Source organism: Quercus lobata, chromosome 2 (assembly GCF_001633185.2).
Source record: "Quercus lobata isolate SW786 chromosome 2, ValleyOak3.0 Primary Assembly, whole genome shotgun sequence".
NCBI lineage: Eukaryota > Viridiplantae > Streptophyta > Magnoliopsida > Fagales > Fagaceae > Quercus > Quercus lobata.
This window is the reverse complement of record NC_044905.1, coordinates 62,834,335-62,850,595: the sequence shown is the minus strand read 5'-3', so window position 1 is coordinate 62,850,595 and position 16,261 is coordinate 62,834,335. Positions and strand designations below refer to the sequence as shown.

General features: G+C 34.5%; 2 protein-coding genes across 2 annotated transcripts; both read right to left on the bottom strand.

Moving 5' to 3' along the window:
* Window positions 1–993: 993 nt before the first annotated feature.
* Window positions 994–6,967, bottom strand: LOC115976125 (thioredoxin-like 2, chloroplastic). Its single transcript, XM_031097240.1, has 4 exons — window positions 6,379–6,967; window positions 3,362–3,541; window positions 2,486–2,650; window positions 994–1,384 (listed from the first exon to the last, which is right to left on the bottom strand). Exons 1-4 carry the CDS (start codon window positions 6,595–6,597, stop codon window positions 1,247–1,249), a joined length of 702 nt encoding a protein of 233 aa, XP_030953100.1. The 5' UTR covers window positions 6,598–6,967; the 3' UTR covers window positions 994–1,246.
* Window positions 6,968–10,926: 3,959 nt separating this feature from the next.
* Window positions 10,927–13,264, bottom strand: LOC115976124 (ectonucleotide pyrophosphatase/phosphodiesterase family member 3). The gene has a single exon (XM_031097239.1). The coding sequence runs from the start codon at window positions 12,932–12,934 to the stop codon at window positions 11,414–11,416; it is 1,521 nt and encodes a 506-aa protein (XP_030953099.1). The 5' UTR covers window positions 12,935–13,264; the 3' UTR covers window positions 10,927–11,413.
* Between the last annotated feature and the right edge of the window lie 2,997 nt (window positions 13,265–16,261).

Genomic DNA, 16,261 nt, shown 5'->3' with positions numbered 1-16,261 from the left:
GGATGTTAAGTGTTAAACAAATTAAGTTAGTCATGGCATTTATCGCTTTACAATGCTGCCATTGACAGTTTGAAGGAATCTCCTTCAACCCAACCTATGTGACATAGCATACTTTCCTTCATTAGAAAAACTAGGGTTCGAATCCCTTCACCTCTATTGTTGTAATTATCAAACATGATTATTCATTGATTAGAATGTTTCACTGATCAAACCAAGAATTTGTGCTTCAGGGAAAAAAAAAATTAATAATAATGAAGAATTTAATTTGTGCGTTTTTTTGCGATTTTCACATCCAGGACCCTTGCCTACTAGAGTTTTCTACCAAGTTCTCCCCCTTGGAACTTGGTAAAGATGGTTTCAGGTTCTAGCAGTTCAACTGTCATTTTTTTTTTTTCTTTTTTTAATTAATAAGTAATTACGTAAACAGATTATTTCATCCACACTATAATAAAATACTAAGTAGCCTAAAAGAATCATGCACAAAACAAAAAGTGAGTCTTTAAAGCCTATAAGAGAATTGTTACTAATGATACCCCAAGCTCGAGACCAATCATATACCCTAAGCTCGAGACCAATCGTACATAGCTCCAATCATCAAGGATTCCAACTGAGACATTGGAGTTCTTTGCATCTTCAAAAGCGCAACTATTTCATTTCCTCCATAATGTCCACATCAGACAGTGTCCAGTAGCAGTCATCTTTAACCCCCTTCTTTTCGGCCCAAAGGCAAAATGCTGCATAACCCATTGCTAATCCAAATACCACACAGGAAACATTCCCTGGTAAATTTCAGCTGATTACCAAATATAGTTGTGATTAAGTTTTGATTAAATTGAGTCAACTTTTTACACTAGTAAAGGATTTTTTTTTTTTTTCCTTCTTTTTTCTTCTTCAACATAAACAATTTGAAGATATCAACATTGCTGCTAACATTTCATTTAAGATGGTAATTCAAGAAGTCCCGTGATCAAGCATGGAAAACAAGTTAATGAAAAAACAATCACTTAATAAATCCAGAATTTCCTCAAAAAAATAATAAATCCAGAATCCGAATACCATTTTCACCAAGTTTTGAGGTACATACATAACAGCGAGATCATGATAGCAAAGAATGCAGTCGGATACCACTTTCTGCGTAGTATTCTAGACAAAATATACAGAATATGAATAGATAGGTCACCTATGAGGTTTGTGCATCATATACAGGGATGGGCATTAAAACCGAAAGGCCTGAATTGGGGAAGCTCTATGCTGATGTAGATCCTGATGGTTTGTCGTTTGGAGCAAAGGAGGCTTCTAGTTTGAGATCTCCAACTCCCTTCGGTGGGCCAATGCTGCAGCGAGCTGTGCTGTGTGTTTGAATAGCATCCTTTATCTTCTGAAACTGCAAATGATTTAGAGATTAGACGTATTTACTACATGAAAGATGTAAGTACTGATTCAAGAGTTTTCAAAATTGAATAGTCACAGATAACTGATCATCTGCATTACTTTCGTACTATACAATCCTAAAGATACTGAAAGTGAAAGGCATGATTTGTCCAGATAGTCATGAACCCAATCTCATATATATATATATATATATATATATTGATAGATAAGATTTCATTAAAAAAGACTATTGCATGGAAAAGGACATGAAGTAGATTTGAGAGTTTAATCTAATGATGGGGTTCTAAAATATAAATTTTCCATTTTAGATTGCATCAACCTGCATTTAAAAGATCAAGATAGACAGTGTAAGATGCTTGTACCTCATCTTCTTTCTTTAAAGGGTGTGTTTAGATAGAACTTATTTTGCTGAAACTGAAAACTGAAAACACTGTAGCAAAATAATTTTTAAATGTGTGAATAGTACCGTGTGACCTATTTTTAATGAAAAAGTTGATAAAAAGTGTAATTTGTGGGTCCGTGAACAGTGCACATGCACTGTTCACTGCAGAAAGTCAACATTTGCGATTACTGTTCAATGAACAGTAACCGCATTACTCCAAAACAAAACGCGTGAAAAAAAAAAAAAGAAACGCAGCTTCAGCAAACGCAACGCCGGAACCAAACACACACTTATTTTGCTGAAACTGAAAACTGAAAACACTGTAGCAAAATAATTTTTAAATATGTGAATAGTGTTGTGGGACCCATTTTTAATGAAAAAATTGATAAAAAAAATGAAATTTGTGGGTCCGTGAACAGTGCATATGTGCACTATTCACTGCAGAAAGTCAACATTTGCGGTTACTGTTCATTAAACAGTAACCGCAATACTCCAAAACGCGTGAAAAAAAAAAAAAAAAAAAAAAAAACCAGCTTGGAAACGCAGACTTGGAATCCAAACACACACAAAGTGTATGATTTAGTTGCCAAGAAGCAGAGAAATATCATGTCATTCTTGTAGGTCTCCCAGTAACCAATTAAAGAATTTTTATTTTCTGAATTTGACGCTGGTTCTAATAAAAGCATGCCATAATTAGAGTTAAAAACTCACCTTTGCAAGTGAACAAGAAAAGGCCTCCAATTGTCCATCAGCTCCACGATAGAAGTGAAAATAAGGAAGCACCTTAACATTCATACTTTTGCACATCGGCTTATTCTCATCAAAATTGATTTTCAGGAATACAATTTCAGGGTGTTCTTCAGCTGTTCTGCAGAGCTGACAGATTCATTACAACAGAATCAGGACAAAAACATCACAAGTCACCAAAAGTATTTCTAGAAACAGCATAAGAAATAGCTAATTATTTAATTATCCACATCTGTCTCAAGTCCAGTGTGATGGCAAGTGCCTTCCACCAAAAGCGACGGGTTGTAGGTTCAAGTCAGAGAATCAGCCTCTCTAAAAAAATAGGCTACCTACCAATCACCTCTTCCAAACCCCACAAAAGTTAAAGCTTTTATATTCAAGCCTTTCTGTGTTCCAAGGAAAAGAATACCATCTCTCTTCAGTAAAATTCAAGAGGTTTTTATCTAATCAGTAAGGTTGACGTTGTCAAGGCATAAGATCCACTTAAAATGCCCTCAGTCCTAACAAAAATATAGGCTGATATTTCTCCACTTGTGTTTCTCAATGGCAGGTGACACATTCAAGCTACCTGAACCTGTCTGGTCCAATCGTTCAGTTGCTCTTTCTAAGAGATGGCAATGTAAGGAGAAGACATGATATTTTACTCACAACATCCATTGATTACTAACATATCATAGTTTTATGTATTCTATTCTCTAGAATTATCTGGAAGTTGTTGGAAACAAGATAACAAGAATGTAACTAGAGCTTATTTTTGTCAACATGGAAGCTTTGATAATAATCTTAGAAAGGAAGAATGGACAGATGTAATGAACAAAGCCTACTGGCAACAAGAGTTACCTTAGGGAATAATGCCCGGCAAGAAGCACACCAGGTTCCATAGAATTCTACAATAACTAATCTCTCCCCGGCTTGACTTAGTGCACTCAAAAATTCTTGTGTAGAATGAATGTCAACCATATTTGGTGCATTCCTTTCCCACCATTTTGGTTGGTCAGTTTCAGTCACAGTTGCCCGAACCTGCAGTGATGTATACAAAACTAGCATTAGACTACAAACCATAAGAAAAAACATTATTTACATGCTTCAATCATAAGAATACTAACTAAACATAAACTCCAAAATAATATCAGAATTGCAGGTAGCAAAAGGTAACTGACTTGTAAATAAGTACACACAGAGACGTGTGTCAGCTAGCTTTTGCGAAGCTATAGCTCACAAGTCCTAATCAGAAGGACCAGAAGTAAGAAAGTCTGCATCTTTTATCTTCCTCAGGAGATGGTTTCAACTTTCAATTGGAATGTTAATTTTGTTCGACTGGTACAAGACTTGGAATTGGAGTCAGTGGTCACCTTTTTGGATTTGATTTATTCTGGCTTGGCGAGAAGGAATGGAGTGGATCAATTATACTGGAAAACTTCTGCCAGTGGGGTTTTTTATGGTAAATCTTTTTATAAGGTTTTGTGTTCTACTACCCATTCTTCTTTCCCTTGGAAGCCTTTCTGGAGGCTGAAGGTGACAACAAAGGTTAGTTTCTTCATGTGGACAGCAGCTTTGGGGCGTATTTTAGCTACGGATAATTTGCAGAAACGCAGAGTAGTTGCGTTGGATTGGTGTTGCATGTGCAAGAAGGATGGGGAGTTCATTGATCATTTATTGTTACATTGCCATGTAGCTAGAGAGTTGTGGAATATGATTTTTTCCTTATTTGGGGTTCACTAGGTTATGCATGCCATGTTGTGGATCTCCTAGCAAGCTACAAATGTAGCAGACGTAAGTCCTTGGTGATTTGGATGATTCCTCATTGTATTATGTGGGGGTATTTGGTGAGAGAGGAATCCTCATGCTTTTGAAGGATGTGAGAGATCAACTCACGATATGAAGTTTTTTCTCCAAAATTTGCTAGAGTGGACAAATGCTTCAGGTGTTTTTACTTTTAATTCTTTGACAGATTTGTTAGATAGTTGTGCTTTCTTTGCTTTATAGTTTTTGTTGTTTTTTCTGGTTCCTTAGTACACTGCCTGTGTGCTTTGGTTTTTTGTATTGTTTTCTTTATTCAATGAAGTTATATTACTTATAAATATAAAAGTAAGAAAGTCTGAATCTTTGAACTTGCCTTCCAATGCCTTGCATGATATACAAAGCATTTTAGAGATAACATGTGGGCTCAAGAGAATGGTTGTTGTTGGGGTAGAAGAACGTTTGATTGCAATGTTAGAGAGGTGATGAGTCTAAGAGCTAGGACAGAACTTAATGTTTATGGTAATAATAAAAAATGATAAAATGTGAATCTGATGAGGTGAAGACCCACCCCCCACCCCAAAAAAAAAGAAAAAAAAAAAGAAATGTAGAAATTGCTTTTAAGTTTTAAATTGTCATATCAGAACATATGAGCAGAGGACTCCTAAAAGTTGCTTATCTATTATAAGGTTGAAGCGTTTTGAAGGTAATGAAGAGGAAAACCCTAATAGAGCATTTAGTTAATGAACTAAATTTGAGCTCATATCATATATCCATAAATATAAATTATTATACAACTAAAAAAGTTGAAGCAGAAGGAGCAAATATAAGAATCGAGCAAAAACTCCAATTATATGATTTTTTTTGCTAGCTGCATCTTATTCTCTCCTTGAGTTTATCCAATCTCATATTCCTCCGGGTGAAAGGAGTGAAACTCTTTGTTGGCAGCTCAAAGGAGATGGTAAGTTTGACACCCGGTCTTTCTACCATGCAATTCGGGGAACTCAGGATTCTTTGTTTCCTTGGAAGGGTGTTTGGAAACCAAAGGTTCCTAAGCGAGTGGCTTTCTTTTTGTGGATAGCTACTCATGGTCAGATTCTTACTTTAGATAATCTCATGCTTAGGGGTCGCTCTTTGGCAAATCAGTGTTGTATGTGTCATTGTGATGGGGAGTCGGTGGACCACCTTCGTCTTCTTCATTGCCCTGTTACACATACCTTATGGACTTTTATGCTTCAAGCTTTCGGTATTCATTGGGTTATGCCAGGATCGGTGGCAAGATTGTTATTTTGTTGGCATTAATGTCTTGGGAATCATACTTCAAATATTTGGAATTTGATTCCAGGTTGCTTGATGTGGATTGCTTGGTTGGAACGAAATTGTTGTTCCTTTGAGGACACTAAAAAGACTTTGGAAGAGTTAAAGGTTTTATGCCAGCGTTGTCTTTTTGAGTGGTTTCGTTGTTGGGGTTTTACTGATTGTTTTTCCCTCTCTGAGTTTATGTTTTCTCTTAGATTTTTCCTGATTTCCCTCTTTTTTGTTGTTTGTTTTATCCTTTTCTTGTTGTTCATCATCATGAACAACTTGTATTTTTACTTTCTATTTTCATTAATAATATTTCTTTGATTACCTATAAAAAAATAAATAAATCCTGAATTCCAATTCTATGAATATGGTCGCCAACCAGAGGATCGGCAAATTAGCATCCAAACCAAAGCAACCATCTTTAACCATGAGCAAGCATAAAACGATAAAAATCTACCTTACAAACAAACAAATTTCAAACTTTTTTTCTTTTTTAATTGGGTCAAATCTAGAATTTCAACTCTAACTACAAACTGAACCACTAATTGCAACACAATATATCATCATCTGGCAAATTTAACCGATGGGCTTTCTCTCATTTTCACTTTAATGCACATAAAATAAATAAAAAACACAAAATTTTCCAACAATTACTAGCAATTGCAACACAATATCACAAAAATCCAACAATTTCAGCAAATGGGTCCTCATAAATTCAATCAATTTTCACAAATACACCATAATAATTGTTAAAAGAACATAGATACATACATAAAATAAAAAAATAAAAAAATAAAAGGGCAAGCGCTTACCTTTAAAGAGGCCAACTGCTTTCTGGGTGTGGAAGCAAAGCGGGCAAAATCTCCAGCAGAAGAAGAAGAATACAAAAGAGGATAAACCCTCTTATCTGAGTTGGGAATGGGAAGGAGACCCGGTTGGAGACTATTCAAGGAGGAAGAGAAGGAGGTGAGCAAAGAAGAAGAAGAAGAGAAACGGAGAGAATGAAATGAAAATCGAATAACATCAGCCATTTATACACACACAGAGAGAGAGAAGGTAGGGAAAAGCTTTAGGATTGGAATTAGTACTAGTATAAATTTTTTTTTTTTTTTTGTAACGGATTGAATTACAACATGAGGAGGTCAAAGGCACACTGTGTGAAAACAAATAGCCATGAAATTGAGTCTCTAGGGGAGAAATCTGAAGTGAGTGTGTGTGTGTGTGTGTGTGTGTGTGTGTTTGTGAAGCACAGAGACCATACAAAGGAAAAAGCTTTCGACGATAATTAATGTTGTTTTACTGCTTCTCGTTGGTCTACTCCCAGTCCTGGTGTTGTTCTTTGTAAGCGGTTGGCTTACCCACCAAGTTCCTCTTTTTTTGGGGGATTTTACGGGTTTTCTTTTTATCTGTCAGGATCTCGGATTGAGCTAGGTTTATTTATTTATTTTTTATATATTTATTTAGTAACACAAGAGATTTTTTTTTTTTTTTTAAGAGAGTTTCACCCTATGATGTTTGCTTTTAAAGATATTAATTATTTTTTGAAAAATTTACTATTTAAACTAATTAGAACCCACAACATAAAAATACTTAAAATAAGATAGTTATTATAATAATATGTATATTCTCCACTAATATTATTGTTAATTTATAATATAACATAAATTTGAAAGTCATAAGTCCAATCCATCATGCTACCGATTTATGAAGCTTCCAATGCAGTCTCAAATTTTTACCCCTCAACTATTGAATTAAAAAAATAAATAAAAAGTAAGGATGGCCCCTTTAAAGCTAAAAATTCGAGGGGGAAAGAGGGGACCAAAACTTTAGATTTTTTTTTTTTTTTTTTTTTTTTTGCGACAATTTACCATGAATGAGTTACAACTTATGATTGCCATTAGGGCCCTATTCATACAAATCAATGAACGCCGTTATATTATATTGTGAAAACACTTAATGAGAGACATTTAAGCAACTAGCAGTCTCAACGTTAGGGTACAATGAATAATAGTCCTTCTACACATACTTGTTCACATCTTACTCACATAACATTTGAGGCAGTGATCAACTAGGTCCATCACGACACAAAAACATATTGATAGTGTGAAAAAGTCGGGGACACTCAACATTCAAAGACTTTTCCATGAAATAATTCTCACATATTACAATTTGCACTTTGCAGGGTTTGTGTTTTAGACTTTTAGTCCTATTACTGACACTAAAAAAATCATTAACTTTTTTCACATCTTATTTACACAATATTTGATACAGTGCTCAATTAGGCCCATCATAACATAAAATACACATGGATGGAGTGAAAAAGTCAATGATACCCTCAATGTCAAGTGATTTTTCCTTTGAATGTTATGTGAGTAAAATGTGAAAAAATATGTGATTATTTCGATGTTCATAGCAGCACTAATAAAAAAAAGGGATAAGGTTTTAGTCCAAAAAGTTTAGAGATAAGCTCTTTAAACTCCCACCATATCTTTTTATTGGATATAAATTTTGAAAATCCAATAGTTGAATTGGATTATATGTTTTTTATGTTCTTAACACGCATGTCAAATTTTGTTTAAATCAAATGTTATTTACCATTCGATCAATAAACTTATTTTTTATGTATAATTTTTTATCACAAAAACTTGAAATTTAAAAATGTCATTGATAACATAGTTATTGATCTTTGATTTTTTTTTTTTTTCCTTTTCTTTTTTGAAATTTCGAAAGTATGATTAGATTTTCAAAGTTCACATCTAATAAAAGATATATGAGAAGTTTTGGAGAGAAACATTTTGACATTTCCATTTAAAAAAATTCCTTGTTTTATTTTTCAGGAAAATGGAGTAGCAAAAAAGTTTAAACACCCCAACACGCCCCCCACCCCCCCCCCCCCTAAAAAAAATAAACAGAGTTACACAAACAGAATTCTCAAATAAATTAGGGAAATTAGGGAAGGCATCATCTTGAATACCTTCAAATTTCTAAAGCAAGTAGTTTGTATGGTATTTTTCCCATCTGAACATCGCCCTTAGACCGGTTGCAAGATTCCCATCCCTACGCTTTGAGTTATTAGCATGAATTCCATACATACATACATATTTCATGGCAGATTCTCTTTCTCCAATCCAGACAAAATGATTAAATAAGAGATATTTGGTTTCTGGAGCAAATAACAGAGGCAATTTTCATAGTCTCACAGCTATATTTTGTTGAATATATTCAAACTCATCTGAGAACCACAAAATTGGAGAAAGTTGTGCTATCCACATCAATTGTTTGCACTGTCCCACCCAACATTCACAAGCCTAGTCAACAGGAGGGTGCTTGAGTTAACTTATGTTTTTTAGTTTATTTTTCTTAAAAATTAAGTTCAGTCTAAATACAATTTTTTTTTTTTTTTTTGGGGGGACCAAAAAGAGTATCCAAGCCACTTCGAGTATTTGACTATGAAAGAATCCCATTGAGTGACTCCAAGATGCTGGTAAAAGATTTTGAATCCATAATCTCATGAGATGTTAGGAATCACTTAGCTAACCTCTTGGAGTTCAGTCAAAATACAATTGTAACTAGAATTCTAGAAAGAAGTGGAAATTTTAAAGACCGTACCAAACCAAATAAATTAAGTACATTGCTTTACTCTCAACATTGCTTTAAATCCAAGGTTACAGATGGTTGCAGCCAAGGAAGATTGTTTATACTGTTATACAAGATAGCTACATCACAACTAGATATAAGCCTGCGATAATAAATAAATAAAAACTGGATATAAGCCCTACCCAAAGTTTGCACAAACCCATACAAGAAATCAGTAACATCAGCATCTAAAATTAAATCTATGTATATACAAATAAATCTGTTTCGCTTGACTTTTTAGTTTTTATTGAATTTATTTTACTTATTTGCATATAAACAACTTGTTAGTCAAAGTCTTGTATTTTAACTAGTACAAATTAGTATTTCCAATGGAAATGTCTAGCAATTTAAAATATAATAAAAATTTAAATCTCCTTTTTTTTTTTCAGCTATAACTGTACATTTACTCAACTATAAAGCTTTAAAAATATGTACATAAATAAAATAAATAAAACTGTTAACAAATAAACAAACAATGTAACCCTCATTTTGACTGACAAATTGGCTTTTAACTCAACTTAAATGCCTATCCAACAAACGTAAGACATAAAAGAAGTTTACTGGAGAGGGACATCAATGGAAACAGTTTTGACAAGTACCCTGTAAGTTTTTCATTTTTCACTAAATAATGAGAATTTATCGTGCAAAATAAACGGTGGAATGACCCCCTTCTCCACCACACAGTAAACAAGTACATACTATGCTAGGTTTACATTAAGTACAATAACTAGAATGGTCTCACAAGAAAGTAATAAGCACAATCACAAGCAATAAGTCAACTCAAAGAAGCCAATAGCCTTTTAAATTTTAATTCGATTAATACTTCCTGATGTTTCCGGTTCAAATCCGCCGTCACCTATTGTAATTATCGAATTTATGAAAAAAAAAAAAAAAAAGTAAACTCAAAGAAAGAATGTCCACTTTGGCCTTCAGAAAATACAATTTCAAACCCATAAACCATTATAACAAAAAGATACAAACTGATTAATTGGTCTTAGTGCCAACAGGTATGTCTACACAATGAGTGCTATGATGTCCTATAAATGGATCATGCCAATCATAACAGAGGCAACTAAGAAGCAATCCTGATTCTAAGAAAATCATGGTTATGACTTGTGGGATGAAATATCTTTATTACTAATAAAAAATGGTTGCTGAATTGAATAAGCAATGGCCTGCAGTCAACATAATCTAGAATCAAAAGCTACTTCCATCATGTTACAGTCACAGTGATCACATGTTACAGTTCTGGATCTAAATGGATACTAGGGAGATTCTACAAATTAAAATCCACCAATTCTCTCCTTTGTCCACTGTGGAAGCACAAACACAATTAGACATCCATGACGCCCAACTATAATCTTTCCTCTGCTGATACTTCATACATGGCACAAGCACACTATGAAACAGCAGGAAATTTCACAGACAAGTCACTGAAAATGAAGAAGACCCTGAGCTAAGGGTTTTTTTTTTTTTTTTTTGATAAGCCCTGAGCTAAGGTTGACTTGGGTAGACAGGCTTATTCAAATTATAGTTGTCTGAATCATCACCAAACAGTACCATTCAGGCAAATTTCTTTATTGTTTTCCTTTTTTGACTATGTTTCTACAGAAAGACCTCAATACACGTCCATAGGACACAAGTAGACATGCATTTGTTGGAGTTCATGTACAGCAAGCTAATTGAATTACTGCAAATTTTAGATAATTTAACCAACTGCAAACTTCAAGCAAATGAAAATAAGTGCCACAAGCAGATATCAAATACAATGTTCATCTAGTTCTAGACTCAGTCATGCATCTGGTATATGCATCTAGATTATATGAAAAATACATGGAGTTGTAGATCCAAATGCTACTGATTCTACCTCAAGGAAAACCTTCAAAGAACTTTACAAAAATACAATAAATTCTTTTTATAATGCCAGGGGTGCTTTTCTTACTTGTGCAGCTCCTAATAGTTGCAATTCGAACCAAAACCATAGCAAGTAAATGGAATATATTATTTATGTAACTAAGTACGACTCAACATGTTGCTCATGGGATTCTAAGACAATTGATACTGTTACCTTTCTTCAGAGCATCATCATTTTATCCATAACCATCTATCTTTGCCTGCACATATTGCTTCATGATAGAAAAATCTTGCCAACAACCACTCCCCCAGGATTTGGCAGCTGACTCCACTCAAGAGAATGTTTACCATTGGATTTTAGGAACTAGGCAAAAGAACAGACTTTGGAAATGATGCAGACCCATTATTGGGAGCAGCCTGAACCTTGAGAATCGAAGCGACCAAGTTATATATCTGTACATTCTCAAAAGATGGAACTTTCTTCCCCCTTGCAAATTGAGGACCATGCCCAATGAAAATGGTCCTCATGGAGAAAACAGAATTGTCATATCCATGTGAACCACCGCATTCTTGTCGGTTCGATCTCTTCTGCTCCACCTTAAATGCCTCTTCAATCAAACCTATTACTGGTGGAATCCGATCACTAGAAGCATAATGAAGCCTACTAGGCAGATCCTCCTTGAGATACATTCTCAAATTATTCCCATTATCAACCTTCCCTGACTGTAACCCTTCATTCATCTTTGCAACAACATCCCGTGGCTCAACACCTGGAGGCGGGCGAATTGCCAGCAGAGGTGTGTGTGACATAACCCAATTAGCTGGAATCTCAATCCAAGGATTCAAATCACTTAGAAAAATAAGTTTTTTATCACAGGTACCAACCATCCCATGATCACCCACCATAATTATAGAAACATCCTCAAACACACCTCTCTTTTCTAAACCTTCAATCAACCTCCCAATCATCCTATCAATTCTAGCAACAGCTTCAGTTATCTCCGGATCATCGGGCCCCACACGGTGACCCTGATGATCCGGGTCCTCAAAATACAGTGTCATAAACGAAGGAATATCACTACCAGGCAAATCAAAATAACTTAAAACAGTATCAACTCTTTCCTCAAAAGGAACAGAACCATTATAATACATACAAAACTTAGCAGGACAAGTCCAAGAACCTTTCTTTACCTCAGAACCAGGCCAGAAATACGTGGCAGCCTTCAAGCCATTATTGACCACAGTCTCCCATAGAGGCTCACCCAACCACCACTTAGCATCATGGCTCCCCATAGTGAAAGCCTCACCAGTGATTGGATCCAAAAAGTAGTTGTTAATAATGCCATGATAAGCAGGGTAAAGGCCAGTGACAATTGAGTAATGGTTAGGAAAAGTTAGAGATGGAAAAACCGGAATCAAACCCGTCTCAGCCTCCGTCCCGTTAGCTATTAAGCGACGGATATTGGGTGTGGAGGTCTTGAATTGGTACCCAAATCGAAACCCATCTGAGGAAACCAACAAGACCACAGGATGTTGAAGTTTTGAGAGATTTCGAGCTTTTGACTCTACGGAAAAGGAGGCTGATGGGGATGAGGCTGAAGAAGAAGAAGAAGAAGAAGAAGAGGAAGGGTAAGCGGAAGAGAAGAAGAGAAAGGCAAAGGCTATGGCGGCTGAGAAAGCAATACATGTGATGAGAAGAAGAGAAATAAAGAGGATGGTAGTTGTGGAAGCTTTGTGAGGAGAGTCTGTTGAGGAAGAGGAGGAAGAGTCTGTGTTGAAAGAAAGAAGAGCAGTGGATGGGTTTGAAGGGTCATCTTCCTGGGTTGGTAATGGTGTAGGCTTTGTTGTGGCTGAGATGGAGGAAGAATCAGAACCCATGTTGGGAAAAAATTGTTTGCTTTGGTGGGTTGTTTCTTCTGGTTCTTCTGAGGTTTTTGCTTTCTATTCTTTCGGTTTTTTTTTTTTTTTTGGGTGGTGGGGGAAGGAAATTGAAATTGAAATTCTTGAAATGGTATATGAGTTTGTATTTAGTAAAAGAAGAGATTGAGTGAAATACAAGGGTTTGGGTTGGTACTATCAGCGTTTGTTGAATGTTGATTGTTGATAGGTTGCTATCTGAGATTGATGACTTTTCTAATGTGATTATTTCTGTGGACTGGTCTGGTATGGTGGTAACCAGTGGCTGAGTGAGAGATTCGAGTTTCGAGGGATATTCTTGGGATAGGTGGAATTCATCTATTGGTGGAGTTTTCAATGGACAGGCGGTCTTGGGCAGTAAAAGTAGCAGCTCAGGCTGTTTTTTTTTTTTTTTTTTTTTTTTTAAATAAAGGTTTAATAATTTAAAATAATTATAATTTGAAATTATTACATTTTTCATTATAAGGTTTTTTTTTCCCTTTTAAAAAATTTAATATTTATCCAAATTACAGTGTTTGTGTTCTAAATTCGGTCTGTGTTTTACTGTAATAGTAATTAAAGAAACACACCCTACTATTGTAATCAAAGAAAAGTGATGAATAAGTTTTAACCCATAAATACATATTTTAAATAAAAAATGATAATCATAAGAAAATAAATGTGGAAGTTAAACATTGCCTATTTCATAAGCAAGGTTACACGTGAGAGTTAAAGTTCTATTTTTATTATGTTATTCTCAAGTTTTATCTCTACTTAAATTTAGGTTGTAGAGATATTTTGGAACCAAAAAAAAAAAAAAAAAAGTCAAATTCAAACAGTGAAGCTTCTTAAATAATAGGGGGATATTTGCAGAATAGTAAGGGAGGACAAAATAGTAAGTTAATACACATTTAGAAAGTTTTAGCAAACTAGCATCTCGAGTTTTAGAAACTTGAGTTGTATACAAAAATCAAGTCTCGAAGACTCGCTTTATACTTGATGACTTGGATAGCAAAATGCCCCATAGATATCAAAATTGAGTCTCTAAAACTCGATTTTCTTAGTGAAAAACGTGGAAATCGAGTATGTGAGACTCGAGTTCCACAAAGAGAACAAGAAAAACAACGAAGAAGGAGAAGAAATCCATGAATATGAGACTAATTCGCCTTCTCCGGCTATCCCTTCCCGGCATCGGAGCTCGATATAGTCAGTCGCTTTATCCCCTTAGTCCCAAGCAAAGAAGAAGAAACCCACATGAAATTTTTTTTCAAAAACCAAAAAAAAAAAACCCAACCTTAACAATGAAGTTGTGTGATCTCATCGAGTCTTCCAAATTGAGGTAAATGCTTTTCCATTACCATTTTCACTCTCTCCTCGCATTTCAAATCTCAAATCTCTTTTGCTTTCTATATATATTTTCCTTCTAGATCTCGCACTCAAAAATGAGCGCAAACACAATCCGATGACAGCGTTGAGTTATTGGATTCCGAGCCGAACTTTTGCTTCCGATGGCATTGGTGCTCGGGATTGTGCTGCCGTTTCTCTTCCTTAGAATTGCGTTTTTGGTTCTTGAATCCACCACTGCTTACTATTCTACTCTCGGTAAATTCCAATTTCCCTTTTCTTAAGAACAGAACGAAGATGAAGCCCAGTAGAAGAACAAAACGAAGATGATGAAGAAGAAGAAACCCAGGAAGAAGAAGAAACCTAGGAAGATGAAGAAACGCAGAACGAAGAAATAGAGTTGAAGGGTATATGATAATGAAGGAACTCGAGTCTATAAGACTCGAGTTTCACGTGGATTCCACGTAGATAATTTTTGTTTGCCAGCTATGGAACTCGAGCATTTAAGACTCAAGTTCTATAATGAAACTCGAGTTTTAAAAACGCAAGATGCTATTTTTCCACCTTTTTTTTGCAAAATCACCGCTAACAAAATTGTTAAAAATTAAAGGTCAAATGGAAAAAAATTCTAAATAATAGTATAGATAACCATGAATTTACTAATTTTTCTTTTACTTTAGTACCCCTCTTTCACTAAATTAAGGAGAATACTTTATTGAATGATGGTCTCTAGTTAGATTTTTATTTTTTATTTTTTATTAGCCAATATAAATCATTAAATCCAAATACTCTTTATTAGTCCTTATTCTTAGGTTTCGTTTGGGAGTTCATAAGAGAATGGAATTGAATGGAATGATCATAGAAAATGAATGGAATTAAATGGAATTAAGTAACCTTGATTGAATGTTTTAGCCCTTGTTTGGGAGAAGAGAATGGAATGGAATGGAATAGAATGAAAATAATAATTTTAAAATATTATTTCCTTCCCTTGTTTAGGAGTTTAAGTTAGAGGTAATGGAATGGGTAAGATGGAACGCTCATTCCTCTTTATTCTCTTAAAATCTCAAATTTTCATTCCCCCAAAATTGGTAGGAATGGAAGGGAATGAAATTAGATTTAATGAATTTTTTACTAAAACTCCCAAAATACCCCTATATATTCAATTTTTTATTTTAAAATAGGGGCCTAATAGTAATATTATTATAAAACGATTCTATTACATTCCCTCTATGTTATTTCCAAACAATATTACTTACATTCCATTCATTTTCATTCCTTTATTTTAAAACATCCAATCAAGATTACTTAATTTCATTCTTTTCCATTTCTCTCCCCTGCTTAAATACATTCAGTTCCATTCCATTCTCTTATAATCTTTCTATTCCATTCCCTTATGAAAGGAATGAAAATTAATGGAATGTAAGTAATCTTATTTGGGAGTAACATAAAGGGAATAAAATGGAATCATTTTATGACATTATTACTATTAGACCCCTATTTTAAAATAAAGAGTTGAATATATAGGGATATTTTGGGAGTTTTAGTAAAAAAATTCACTAAATCTAATTTCATTCCCTCCCATTCCTCCTAATTTTGAGGAAAATACAAAAATTGAGGTTTTAAGGGAATAGAGAGGAATGTGTATTCCATCATACTCATTCCATTCCCTTCTACTCATTCCATTCCCTCCTACTTAAACTCCCAAATAAGAAAATAAACTTTCCATTCCCTATATTAAAACTCTCAAACAAAGGAAGGGAAGAATATTTTTAAATTATTTTTTTCCATTTATTTCCATTTCATTTCATTTCATTCCCTCATTCTAAACGAGGGCTTAGTCAATAAGTCAGGGATAAAAAAAAAAAATCACAATTGTTGAATTAACTTATCTATTGTAATTGATGGATAATAAAGTGTTGTCTATTAATTATTGATGTATTGTAAAAATGTTGTTTAATGGGGGGT

What these genes read in the sequence shown, in the direction of transcription:
- LOC115976125 (XM_031097240.1), bottom strand. Translation starts at nt 6,597, where the DNA reads ATGGCTGATGTTATTCGATTTTCATTTCATTCTCTCCGTTTCTCTTCT. An exon ending in AGCAGTTGGCCTCTTTAAAG is followed by an intron (nt 3,542 to 6,378) that starts GTAAGCGCTTGC and finishes ACATCACTGCAG; the next exon opens with GTTCGGGCAACTGTGACTGA. An exon ending in GCCGGGCATTATTCCCTAAG is followed by an intron (nt 2,651 to 3,361) that starts GTAACTCTTGTT and finishes TGAATCTGTCAG; the next exon opens with CTCTGCAGAACAGCTGAAGA.
- LOC115976124 (XM_031097239.1), bottom strand. Translation starts at nt 12,934, where the DNA reads ATGGGTTCTGATTCTTCCTCCATCTCAGCCACAACAAAGCCTACACCA.